The 14,390-nt window shown below is 35.7% G+C and overlaps 1 protein-coding gene across 1 annotated transcript in view; it reads right to left on the reverse strand.

Annotated features, from left to right (window-relative positions):
• Positions 1-14,390, reverse strand: part of TRDN (triadin) — a 360,587-nt gene that overhangs the window by 81,664 nt on the left and 264,533 nt on the right. Inside the window, exon 22 of the mRNA NM_001389217.1 lies at positions 10,075-10,125. Coding sequence (NP_001376146.1) covers positions 10,075-10,125 — 51 coding nt within the window. The remainder of the gene's footprint in view (positions 1-10,074; positions 10,126-14,390) is intronic.

Below are 14,390 nucleotides of genomic sequence, written 5' to 3' on the forward strand. Positions count from 1 at the left end.
GTACCAGTTCTTCCACTGGGCTGTGCTTGAACAAAATACTTTATGTTCTTCCAAAAATAGATTCACAGGAATTCTAATATCCTGGTGGTCATTCTTTGTAACTATGAAGCTTCCATAAAGAAAGCATGAAGTCACCCCTCCAAGCACCTATCATATTACAAAAAAAGAGTCTAGGGCACCTGGGTGGCTCAGATCATGACCCCGGGGTTTTGGGATCAAGTCCTGCATTGGGCTCCCCATGGGGAGCCTGCTTCTCCCTCTGCCTATGTCTCTGCCTCTCTCTCTGTGTCTTTCATGAATAAAAAAATCTTTAAAACAAAACAAAAACATAAAAAGAGTCATGTGCAATGAAGAATATTTGCAATCAAATATGATATTCTGAAATAAGGACATCACTTCACACTTTGTGAAAAAAGCCTAAGAGGAGATATTGAAAGTGTGGAGAAAAATCAGAAAATTAAAAACACAGAAGGGTGGATGAGCAAACAGAAAGTGTGAAGATTTTTGTCTTGGTTATTTTAGCAGGAAATATCTACTAAAATGCTTGTGAAGTCTATAAACTTGTAAATATATTTTTTTTACACTTTTAAAATGGGAACAGTATTTTATCAACTGTGCACCTATACAAGGCCATGCGGGTCAAAATCATTCAAAATAAAGAGTAAAGAGTAATGGCAATGTGAGCTATTACTGTCTCTATGAGAAATATAATTCATATTTTCAAATTCTAGTGCTGAATTTTTTACTTGTATTCACTTAAGGGTTTTAAGGCAAAATTCTTATATGCTGCTTTTGTGTAGTGTTTTTCTGTTAAATCTATACAATTCTATTTCATCCCAAAGTGAATTCCTTACATTCATGTCTATTGAACCTAGCTTCCAATATGTCAAAATAATTTTGAATTGTATTAGTACCTTTTAATATATTATCAAGTTGGGCTGCCTGTTTGGTGGTGCAGTGGGTTAAGCATCCTACTCTTGTTTTCAGCTCAGGTCATGATTTCAGTGTCGTAAGATTGAGCCCCACATCAAGCTCTGCACTCAGCACAGGGTCTGCTAAGACTTTCCCTCATCCTCTGTCCCTTTGGCCCTCCTCATGCACGTGCTTTCTCTCTAAAATAAATAAATAAATAAATAAAGCTTTAAAAATAAAATAATCAGTCCATGATATTAAATTCTGACTACAATAATCTTCCAAGATTACCCAAAATTATTTTATATATATATATATATATATATCACCTTAGTACTAAAATGGAGTGTATATAAATATCCTGTTAAAAAAACTTCATGTAGTTGAGATATATTCCAGCTATTGTTTTTCTCTCAATTATTTAACTTCTACTATAGCATGGAAATAAATTACATTAGTCAGTCCTGATTAAAAATCACAAATCTTACCCATATGTTTCAGTGATTATGAAATTATTTTCTGGTTGTTTGTTTGTTTAATTAAAGGCTAATTGTTTAATTGTTCAATTAATAGCTAATTGTTTAGCTGTTTTTAAAACAAATAAAAGTTGACAAGTTTGACATATCAGGTATCTTTGCTCTATTTTTATTAATCTGTAGATTTCAAAAGTATAATATGGTTCTTTATGCTTTTGTGAAGTTTATCTTTTCTGTTCAGATTTATTCTCTTTTTGTCTTAAATTCTACTCTAACCATATATACAGAATGGAATGTTACTCATCCATAAAAAATAATGGAATCTTGCCATTTATCACAACATGGATGAACCTACAAGGTATTATGCTAAGTGAGGTAGCATTTGTCAGAGAAGGACAAATACCATACAAGTTCACTTATACATGGAATCTCAAAAACAAAATGAACAAAACAAGACAGAAACAGTCTCATAGATATAGGAAACAAATCATTGATTACCAGATGTGAGGAAAAGGGTTAGGGTCTGGGCAAAATAGGTGAAGAGGATTAAGAGGTACAAACTTCCTGTTATAAAATAAGTCATGGGGATGTAGTGTACGATATAGGGGATATGGTCAATGATATTGTAATAACTTTGTATACAGACGGATAGTAATTAGACTTATCAGGGGTCATTTCATAATGTATAAAAATATTGAATCACCATGATGTATATGTGGAAATAGTTAAGATAAGATATTGTGTGTCATTATACTTCAATAAAATGAAATAATAATTCTGGTGATTTAATTGACTTTTTATGCAAACTCTCCCTTGATTATACATACTTGTCATTAAAAATTAGTAAAAAAATGATACAATAACAAAAATTCAGCATCCATGACATAAAAGTAAAATGTTGAAAAAAGGTATGTTTTCTAAAATTTTTTCTTTCCACCATCATTATCTGTGACATGAACTGGCTAGTGCTACACTGACTAAATGGTACAGGATGATAAAAAAGGGATACCTGGAATGAGGGGAAAGTAGAAAGGAAACTCTAAAGTAGATATGTCCAGGGGTCAAAGATTAAAATGCTCATTAAATGATTTAGGTGGAAACTTGAATTATTTTTCATTCATATGTGTATATTCCACATGCATTTCGTCTAGGGGAAATTTTTTTTGAACTTAACTTCCTTAATAAAATATGTGCAAATTTGTAATATGCTTGTCTGTTCCTCATTTTTAAAAATATTTCTGTTTTAGATTGGCAAAGGAATAAGAATAGCGTTATTAAATGATTACATTACTCGATGGCATCAAATCATTTCAATTTAGATTGTGATGTAAACATCCATTCTAATCACAATCAGATCATGCCAAAGAAACCTAGAGTTTCTTTGATATAAGTTAGTGTTTAGGTAAATTTATAGGAAGGTCATTCAAAATTAATCCATTTTTTAAATAATACAATGCTGGAACCCTTTGCTATCTCCTGGACGTTTAACATTACATGTAAGCATTCTCTTGCAGTGCAAGATATTCTAATTTACATATCACACCAGAATAGCATAAAAGTTGTATATAGCATCAAAAGAACTACTATCATAAGTGATGATAAAGCTTTAGATATGATAATACATTTCTAAGGTGAAACATAAATTTAATAATAGGCTTGAAGCTATGTTGCTCTAAAATACTTTTATAAAAAATCAAGTATGCCTATGGGCTGAGAAAAAAAAATCATGTTGTGCTCTTGTGTTTCATTAAACAGCAATTTTGTTTAATTTAAAATTAATTGCAAACTTAGAAAAATATGACTTAAGGGTATGTTTTTTATACATTGCTACACTGACTAATGAGGACTCTCCATGTGCCCTTCATTTCTCTGAATGATTCCTCTGTCAGCTTTCCCCTTTGCTGACTTTCCCATAACTCTCCCAGCTCTACCACATGTCTTACAAGTTCACCAAAAGTCTCTTTCTTTTCAATAAGAGTTGGGACTTTTTACCACTAAGTCCCTGTGCATTAATTGGTCAATAGTTCCTGCAGATCTTCTCCACAGGTAAATGTAGAAGAAACAGGTTCTATTTCTTATATTCAACATAGTAGGCATATTTCATGGTTTCACTGGTTCACTTATGTTTGTCTTAACAACAAGGAATGTTAGGGATGCCAGGGTGGCTCAGCGGTTGAGCATCTGCCTTTGGCTCAGAGCGTGATCCTGGAGACCTGGGATGAGTTCCACATCGGGCTCCCTGCATGGAGCCTGATTCTCTCTCTGCCTGTGTCTCTGCCTCTCTGTGCGTGTGTGTCTTTCATGATTAAATAAATAAAATCTTTTTAAAAAACCAACCAAACAAGGAATATTAGATAATCCTGAGTATGATACCATGCCCATAGGATGTACTGGCATTAACTAGAAAACTAATTATATTCCATTGGACTTTGCATATTTACTTTTGTTTTAGGGGACATAGCTTGGTATACAGCGTATCAGAATCCACATTACTTTGGGCCTCGTATAATGAGAAGGCTGGAGGTGCACTATGATACATTATTATAGTGCTTGATTTAGGAGATCAGATTTCTAATGCTGGCTCTGTTGCAAATTACGATGACTGAAAGGCTTCTTGACTATTCCAGTCTTGTTTATCTATAAGATGAGGGTATTGGACTATAGTTTATCTCTAAGTTCCTCCTAGCTATAAAATATGTTTAGAGTTTTATTATATCCGAATAACAGAATGGCAAGCTATCACTGAGAAAGTTTAACTATTTTTATCTTAAATCTTCGGTTTCCATAGCTATTCCTTCTAAGATTCACCTTGGGATATTTATAAAATGCAGCTATGCAGATTTTCCACTACAGGCTTGTGGAATCAGAATAACATATGCATTTTAAAAAGCCTTCATGGTGTTTCTGACATAGCTCCTCTTGGCTTCGTTGTTTCATAGTCCAACATAGAATTTTATGATAGAAAATAGTCCTTTTTCCTTTGCTCAAAAATATACAAGGGCATATGAAAGTCACAGTTTTAAAAGCCTGAAAAATAAGTAATATATTACTTTGTTGCAAATAACTGAATATGCAATAGGCAGATCAATGTGTTTTCACATTTCATTATACAATATTACCTTTTTCCTTTAGGGAACCTGGAACTTTCACTTCTTTTCCCTTAATAGGCTCTGGAAAGAAACATTGAGCATTTATTTGAAGCCAAGATAAAAGGATTTGAGAACACATATATAATGGAGTCGGTGAGCTATCAGTAAGTTGAACCTGGGTGGAAATTATATGATGTTTTCTTTCAAAAATAATTTTAATCATACAGAGATAAGGAAACAACAGTATAGAGTACAACAAGCCATCCTCTGATCATTTTTATTTAAAATAAATGTAAATCATTGAATGAATTACAATCTATTTGTTCATTTAAGAGAATGGGCTTTTGGAGCGATACGAACTTATTTTAGCTGTAATTTTTTAAAACATGTAGCTTCTAGAAGTCTCCCCAAATGGTATAATCAGCATTAGCTTAGTTTATTTCTTTCAGGCTATGTGATTTTTTTTTTTTAATAGACAAATGGAAATCCCTGCATCTGTCATGGTAAAGTGGTACTTTAGTCTCGAGTCAAACAAATTTCAAGAATAAGCCTGAAATAAAATAGAAGAGACAATTTTATCTATAAACTCCCAACATCTTAAAAATGTCGCCCTTAGTTAAAACAAAATTAAACTTCATTCATTCCACCAGGTTCAAATACAAACTGATCCTAATTATATCATGGGTTCTAGACATATATATATGGGTGATGTCTTGAAGAACATCATGCTTCCTCAACAGCCTGTATAAAAGATAAACCAGTTTTTTGCCTCCCCTGTAACATTATATCTCAGTATTCATTTTGCTGGCAAAAACAGCTTTTAATGCAGTGAGAAAGGAAAGAAACAAGAAAAAAAATCTATCCTTCCTTGTTCTTTTCCACCTCTGGTTTGGGGTGGGAATGAAGAAAATGATGGTGGCACTCATAAATTGCTATCCCACTTGAGCAACCACCCAGAATTGAGTCCAAGTGACTTTGGATAGTGTCAAGAATGGAGACAGGAGTTCTAGTGAAAAGGCTGTGTCCCTCAGAGCAAGATTTTCTTGGTAGATAAGCTACGGCCCTAAATATCCTTATGCATGCAGAATATTTTTAAATGGCTTTGGTGGTAAGGAAAAGTCTGTGTTGCCATTTAACGTGCTAAGTATAAGTAGGGTCTTTTTTTTTTTTTTTCCTATATTTCAGCATCTGAAATCAAGAGCCATGGATTGAATAAACAGACGGAGAAGCTTCATTAACTTTTTTCAAGCTAATGGGGATAATTTACTGCTTTTGCATTTCCTGGCTAAACCAAAAAAATTAATGTATTGTGAAATGAGAAGTGATGGGAGGAAAGAGTCCTAGTGGGGTGGGAGAGTGCATGTCTAGAACTTGAGAATTCAAGATTACAGCACGTTGGTTTCACTGGGTAAGTATATATGTTTGTGTGGGATTAAAGTAGCTATGAAATGTAAGGCCGAAGGAGAGGACCCTACAAGACGGCTTTGAGACTGGTGGAGAAAGAAGGGAGAGGCAGAGTAACGGATGTAATTTTATAATGTATTTGAAAATCATAAACTCATGACCTTAGACATGAAGAAAGCTCTCAGAAAATAAAAATGATTTTTATTTCCAAGCTCGATAATGGGAAGTTTCCTTCAGCTTCCAGGCTGGATCATCTCCTGCCCTGACTTTCCTGGAGCTCACTTTCTCTCAATGTCCTTTTTGACTTCAAGGGGTTCTGATCGGATTTAGGAAGTGCAGGCTGGACCAGCGGGGTATCAACTCTGACTAAATCTGTGGAGAATGTTATATGGAAATTCTGTACTTCTATATTAGGAAGGATAGGCCTATTGCTGGCTTCAGTCAGCTATTAAGGTATTTTTAACTCATCTGTGTTGTCAAGAATAAAGCATCGGCGAACGCTTCTTTGTGTTTTTACAAATATCGTGGTTTCGTTGAGTTTGTGCAAAAGCCTACAGGAAGGCTTATGAATCCTGATTACCAGGATCTAGAATGTATTTAAAGGTGCTCAGATAGAAATTAGAACTCTCAAAATAATCTGAGCAAAGAGGTTATGATGGAGAAAAGAATCACAAAGGAATAGGAAGATGGTTCCAGGATTTTAATCCCCCTACCCTGGTCCTTATACAAAGGCAGTAAAAGTTAGGGTGAGCATCCACGATGAAGTATAAATCACTGGGGGTCCGTTTCCAAGTCCTCAGACAACTTACCTCATCCTTAGCTCTAGCTTTTGTTTGACCAGGTGGGAATGGCCAAGAAAAAGCATGTTGAAGACAAAAATTGGGGGGATCATCAGATGCATGGTCCTGAGCATCAGAATATAAGGAAAGACAAACTGCTGAGAATCCTCTGGCATTAGATCCAAACATTCACAGTCCTGGGTCACAAAACTAGAAGATACTTCTAATGTCCATCATATTACTCCAATACCAGAGGAACCTAAGGGTGCTACTGTCACATTCTCAGAAGAGGAGAAATTAATTAATCTCTTTGTTGCCTTGTTTGGGTTCAGTCTATAGGACCTCAGTCCACGGGTGAATCTCACATCCTCAGATAAATCAGACCAGCTGTTAGAACAAGTGGCAATAAGATAGGGTGGCTGCCGCAAGGGGTACAACCAATAACAGGGGTGGCTAATGGGACTGAGCATTCCTGGGTGACCACACAAGCAGGGCTGTGCTCTTGTGGGGTGGGGGGGAGGACTTAGGTGAGTCCACTGGCAGAGGGAAGTCAATAGCTGAACCAGTAGCCAAAGCCAACAAGACGTGTCTTTCCTCAGCTCTTTGCCTTTGAAACAATCATCGCTAGACCTCTCTATATCTTCTTAAATAAAGACACAGCCTGTTTCTCTAAATGCCTAATATACTCATGGTTGTCACATTCCCAATAAACGTGGCCCCAGATGGTTTCTGCGTGATAATCCTGGGTTTATGAGTTGCAGCACTGCTTCAGTGGTGGGTTCTAACGTGTACGTGCAAGTGGAATTGGTGAGAGGATGGCAAAGGCAGGTAACCTTCTAGCTGCTTAATAGAAATAACTCGCGAAATACAGTGACTCCGATGCGACAAGTGGCTTTTAGCAAGTGGAATTACTTCATTCTGATTCTGCCACAGGTCGACAGCAGATTTCAAGGAACCTCTCCAAAAATAATATTGCAGAGATTTTTAATGTCCCTGACACCTCACAGGTAACACTGCCAATTTTTTCTGTGATTCTTTTTGGAATGATAAATTATATTCAGAGAAAAAAGGAAAGATGGCAATAAAATTCTTCTAAAATAATATCCAACTTATGTATAACAAAGAAGTTTGAGGGCATTAACTCAGTTGAACAAGAAAGCAGGTGCGTTTGAAATAGTTCTAAATCAATAATCATATGCAATGAACCTTTATATACGTGAGTTTCTAGTGACTGTAGAAACATCTTGCAAATAGTGCATCATTAACATTGAGGAAAAAGTGTTCACTAGAGAATTGCCCGCAATTGTGCGTTAATAACAATAACAACAAAAAAATAGGAATTACAGGAGTCTACTCCGTGGATGGTGTGTATTTAAATCTCCCAGATAATATTTTCCAAAACAGATTTTTACAACTACCATTTCCAACTAGTTTAAGCTTTGGCACAAGTGAATCTTTAAGTAGTAGCTTATTTTTGATAATCATCAATTCATCAAAGGTAGCTTTGGAGGTAAGCTCCAATCGTTCTTTTAAGCTGCTTTTATTGTGAACAGTAACATATGGTCCAAATATTCCTATGGCATAATTATGGACCAAAATAAATGTTATCTCATACTTTAGAAGAAGGATGGGAGGTTTACCTTGTGCAAATTATGGTTTGCAAATCATATACATATGTGTGTATATAAATAGCCATTCATGTACTTGGATCTTCCCAGTAGTATCTTTCAATGACATCTTTAGTTCTCACACAATCAAGGACAATGTTCTTGCTAACTGTCAGATAAAACAAGAGGGGAGAATCAGGAGTCTCTCTCAAAGTACAGATAATCAACTGGGGAAAGAATAGACTAAATTCCTCTGTGGAAATTAAGGGGAGACCCACCCAATAGCAAAAGGGCTAAGACTATTTTTCCGTATTGTAGTGCCCGTGTATCTGTGTCAAATAGATTTTTCAAGCCCAGGTAATGAGCTCTAGACTCAAAGCAAAGTTGCTTTGAGGGAAAAAAAAAGTTGCTTTGAGGAATACAAATACAAGAACCCTATTTTAAGGAGCAAGCAGTATCTGTGTTAAAATGAAAAGATGAACTTCAGTGTCTAAAAGACTTGACTTTGATTCTTGCCTTCACGTCTTAGCCACAATGGGAGACTGAGCAGCTGACATTATCTGTCTATGCTTCAGAGTCCTCATTTATAAAACAATTGAGATCTCAAGCACAACTTGCTAAGCAAAATGTATAAAGTAGGTACTAACGTGCCTGGCAAAGTACAGATGCCCTGCTTCAGTACTTCTCTCAAACAATTTGTACGTTTGCACCTAATTCCTCATCCTTCTTACTTGACTTTAAAGATCATTTCTTCAGGAAAGCCTCCTCTGATTTCCCAGACTCGATTAGAATCCCCGATTACAGTCTCTTGCAGCACCTGTATATCTCTTCTATAAGTCTTATCATTTTAATTAATTATGTAATTGGCACTCTAAATTCCATGAGGGCATAGACCGTGCCTTTCTTGGGCTCCCAGTGTCTGGTGAGTACATGTTCTGATTACTGTACATTAGATGCACAAAAAGTAATTACCAGATGTGGTACTTATCAGTCCACATAAAAAATTAACGTGAATAACATTAGCTCTTGAAGCTTAAATGGGTGGCATTTCCACTAATTAATTCAAAACATATATGTGTGTGTTTATAATATGTATATATATATTAAATTATAAATACATAAGTTTGTGAATTCAGGCAAGAGGTTCAGTGAAAGTTGAAGTAGATTGAAAAGGCTTGATGATTTACGTGCACATTAGTCTTAGAAAGAAGCCTGGGATTTAGATGGACAGAAAGGAGAGTCAGTTCATTCCAAAGACTGAGTTCACAAAACTTAAATAAATGTCATGCTCTTTCACTGCAACAAAAATCCTGACAAGCCTCAAGCAGACCAAATTCCACCAAGTCTTTGAAAACAACAGTTCAGCCCTCCAGTTCCGGAGTCTTCCTCCCTATTACTGGCTTGGCCATCTTTATTTCTCCAGAGATTAGCAAGTGCTTAGAAGGATTCTGCACTAAATATATATTTTATGAATGGATAGAAAAGAAAGAATCAGAGCGCATGGAGCCAAGTTCTTTCCACAGTCTTTACTTCCCTTCTGTTTGCTTGTTTTTTACTCTTTTCATTCTTTAAGGAAAATCCATTCTCGTTCTTTTGGAAATTGTATTCAGAGCACTTTTTCAATCACAGTGAACTGGAAGACAGTGTTTGAGGGACAAGTCAATAACTACAAGTTGTCAAATATATGAGTGTGACCTGTGCAGCTTGGGCTCACACACGTGCAAGGGAGAGGATCCGAAGTACCACAGATTCTTTCAGATAGTTTTGCTAATAAATTTCTAGTGTTATGTGAAGTTGACTCTATTACCTTTGTCCTTCGAAGCTGTAGAAGTCTTCCCGGACTTTTCTTTTCTAATTTCTGCAAGAGGAATCATGGGGAGAAAAGGTTACAAGGAAACACAGAGAAAAAAATAGCAACCCCCCCCCAAAAAAAAACCCTGCAAGTTTCTTCATGTTCTTCTTTTTTTTTTTCCCCTGAGGCCTAAAGACCCAGAAGGGCTCTGCACTGATATTTAAAACAGACATGTCTATGCGTGCATATAAGTTGCCTATAAAACGTTAACTAACTATGCAAAAGATACAAAATAAGCCCAAAAACCATTATCACAATTGAAAGACTATGATAGATACACAAAAGGTACAAATAAATTGCTATGGGCTTTGAGGAAAGAAGATACAACAATGGTAGCTAACATTGTCTATTCACTATATGCCATAGGGAATGTTCTCTACTGTTTGGCCATTCAACGTGCATGACAACCTTCTAAAGTACGTAGATCCTGTTATTATTTCTGCTTCTCACAGAAAGAGATTAAATAACTTTTCCAAGGTCATTGGCTCAGACAGGAGACCTGAGATTTGAACTGATATCTCCCTGAACCCAACCACAAAGGCTCTGGCTGAATGGTGGAATCAGGAAAGGCTTTGGCAGGTGGTACTGAGGCAGACCTTGAAAATGGAAAGGATTCAGAGAGACGTAGATGAAATAGAGAGAAAGACACATTTAAGAAGGACAGAAGAGAGAATGGGGAGGCTTGAGCTGGTCATCTGTGAATATGGCTATGTGAGTCCCCTGTAACCAACAGAATGCAATGGAAGCTATGCTGTGTGACTTCCTGCACTAATCAGAGCCATACAATTCCTACCTGCTTCTCCAGGGACAACAGCTCTGAAGAAGCTGACGGCCCTCCCTGAAGGACTCCAGCTAATACCACCATGCTAGAAAAGCTACATGGGGGCAGCTCAGTCAATAGCTCCAGCTGAGCCTCCAGCCAACAGCTGCCTGCCATCTAAGTGAGCGAGACATCTCAGACGTCCAGGAGATGATTGCATTAGATGACTACAGCCTAAGCCGATATTTGACTGCAGTCACATGAGGTACCCAAGTAAGAACTGCCTAGTTGATCCCTCCTAAATACCTGACCCTCTAAATCCTGAGCACAGTAAAATTGGCTGTGTAAAATATACCACTGTGTTTCGGAGTGGTCTGCACACAGAAACAGCATTTGAATCCATCGGCTAAAATAAACAACAGGATATTGCAGCATGGGATAAGATCTCCAGTGGAGTTCTATAGACAACAGAGAAATGATTAATAGCTCCATTTTATAATTGGGAAAGTTTTCACTGAGAAGACGCCACTTGGGTTTAGGCTCCTAAGTTGAGTAGAATCTCATTGGTCAGTAAACATCAATTTAACAGCATAACTGCATGTAATAGGTACAACAGATTTTAAAAATGCTGAGGATAGCTTCTGAGGTTTGTACATGTTTTACAGAGGGCCAATCTGCCATCTACTGAGATATGAAGTGTAAGAAATAGGAGTTTTTGGAGAAAGGTATCATCTTTGTTTTGAATGCATTACTTTTCATGTGTCATCAAGATACCCCAAAAGGAAAGGTCTAGCAAATAGTTGGAAATACAGGTGAAATGCAGATTATATGAAAGTGCTGCAGAAGCAAAGCAACCTGCAGTCTCATTTATAAATGGAAACTAACAATGCAACGAGTAACATGAATTTTGAATGCCTCAAATTTTATTTACTTTGTTCACACATACTGACTTAACTTAGTGAATAAACTAAGTATACAAAGGCAAAATAAACCAGAATATAAAAAAGTATGTTCTTAATAATACATGCACATTTTTAAAAATGTTAAAAGACTGATAGGTGTTATTTGTATATTTCCAATCCAGTCTTATATAATTTGTCTATATTGAAACATCATTCACATGTTGGTAGTAATAAACTTAACCTTTTAAATGTTTATTAGTTATTGCCAGATGTTTTAAAATCACACAGTGATCAAAATAGCAATGCAAGTCAAGTTTTAAATAATTTACTAGATAAAAAATATTCTTTTTTTTAAATATTCGTTTTAGGGATCCCTGGGTGGCGCAGCGGTTTGGCGCCTGCCTTTGGCCCAGGGCGCGATCCTGGAGACCCCGGATCGAATCCCACATCAGGCTCCCAGTGCATGGAGCCTGCTTCTTCCTCTGCCTATGTCTCTGCCTCTCTCTCTCTCTCTCTCTGTGACTATCATAAATAAATAAAAGTTAAAAAAAAATAATAAATAAATAAATAAATATTCGTTTTAAGAGAAACATATTTGATTTCAATAAGGCCAGGATTTTTTTTTAAGATTTATTTATTTATAAGAGAGAGAGAGCACAAGTGGGGGGAGCAGAGGGCGAGGGAGAGAGATTGTCAAGCAGACTCCATGCCAAGCACAGAGCCTGATCTCACAACCCTGAGATCATGACCTGAGCAGAAAATAAGATTTTGTTAGATCCTTAACTGACTGAGCAACCCAGGCACCCTAGGCCTGGAATTTTTATAAGTTAAGGGCCTGAATATATCTAATTAAGGTAAACAAATAGAAAACAGCGTTTGCTTTTGCTTCTTACATGGTCCTATAGAAGATAAAATGTATCTGTAAGAACAGTGTTTTCTTCTAGAAGATTTTTTTTTTTTTTTCCCCATGAAACAGGCAAAACAAAAGACTGAAATAATGGACTATCCTGTAATGGAGGAAATCAGCACTAGAGTTTTTCCCTAGCACAAACAAATGTTTTGAACCCCAAGCATTATGTTTAAAGTAAATAGTACAATTAATATCTTTGGGATGCCTGGGAGGCTCAGTGGTTGAGCATGTCTACCTTTGGCTCAGGCCATGGTCCTAGAGTCATGGGATTGAGTCTCGCTTTAGTCTCCCTGAATGGAGCCTGCTTCTCCCTCTGCCTGTGTCACTGCCTCTCTCTGTGTGTCTCTCATAAATAAATAAATAAAATATATTTTAAAAAAATCTTTGATCTGACTATTGTTTATATTTCATTGCTCTGAATGATCAAGTTCAATATCAGTTTATTATCAGTGACATTAGAATATTAAGGATATTTCTGTTGGAGCACCATGGTTTGATGTAATATGAAGTATAGCTAAATTTTAAGAAGAAACTGAAACTGGAAGGTCTAAAAAGAGCCTCACATTATCAGGCAATTTAAGCCTCCTGGCTGTGAAAAGAACCAAACTCAATATTTTTAACCTTTCTTAACCAGCTAGCTTTAATAAAGTGTTGAGAAATGTCATTTTAAAAACTTTCTTATCTCTTTTGTAGATACAAGATGTCTGCTGATTAGAGATATTTTTTCATAAGCATAAGGAATAAGATCAATGTATCAAACTTTCTGGATTTTTCTTCTGATGGAAAGAATAATTTTAAAGAACCATATGGAGAGCTCTATGTATAAGTTTAATAATACTGGATAATTTCCTGGATATGACTATTAATGGACATCACATAGCATCAAAAATATTAATCTTGTTCCATAACATTTCTATTGCTTCCTAAAGTGATTTAATTGTGATTAATTGCATGGATTTTTAAAATATTTAACATATGAATGCTCTACACGCACCTGTCATTTTTTGTTCATTCAGATATAATTTTTGACAATCAGAGATATTTGAGAAAAGGCATTTTATATAATTTATATCTTTTCCAAACTACAAAATATAAATTTTATAAATCAATACAGAGAAAAGCCTTCTCAAGTCCTCTATATGGTTTAAAATACTGTGCTTATAATTCCCATGAAGGAAAATATAATATATTGATGTTTATTTAATAATAATTTTGAATGTTCCTTAAAAGATGTTGTCAGAGTTTAATTTTACTGGGACACTGTCCATTAACTTTGTAATTAAGTATGACTTGGTTGGAAGCTATCTTTTACTTTCTCTTTGTCTTAATGATACATTTAATCATTCCCTACATTCCCTACTCTATGGGCTAAAGCACTTCACACACAATTGTAACATTTTAAACTGTTTTTCTTCAAATATCTGTTTAAATATCCTTGATTAAAAATGTTTCCAGTTCAATTATATTTACATGTTGGTGTCTCTTTTGTTTTAACCTTAGAACCTTCATTGCATTTTTTTTTGTCTTAGCCTTTACATATTATCCAAAAAGAATATACTTTTGTACCCATATTATCACCTACCCCTAATTATCATTACCCCGGACAGCCTAATTAAAAAGCATAATATAAAATTTGCTTGAATGACATCTAGACAATGCTATCAGGGCTTGGAGACTATGGTGAGGTATTCCTCAAGAT

This window comes from Canis lupus, chromosome 1 (assembly GCF_011100685.1).
Source record: "Canis lupus familiaris isolate Mischka breed German Shepherd chromosome 1, alternate assembly UU_Cfam_GSD_1.0, whole genome shotgun sequence".
Lineage (NCBI taxonomy): Eukaryota > Metazoa > Chordata > Mammalia > Carnivora > Canidae > Canis > Canis lupus.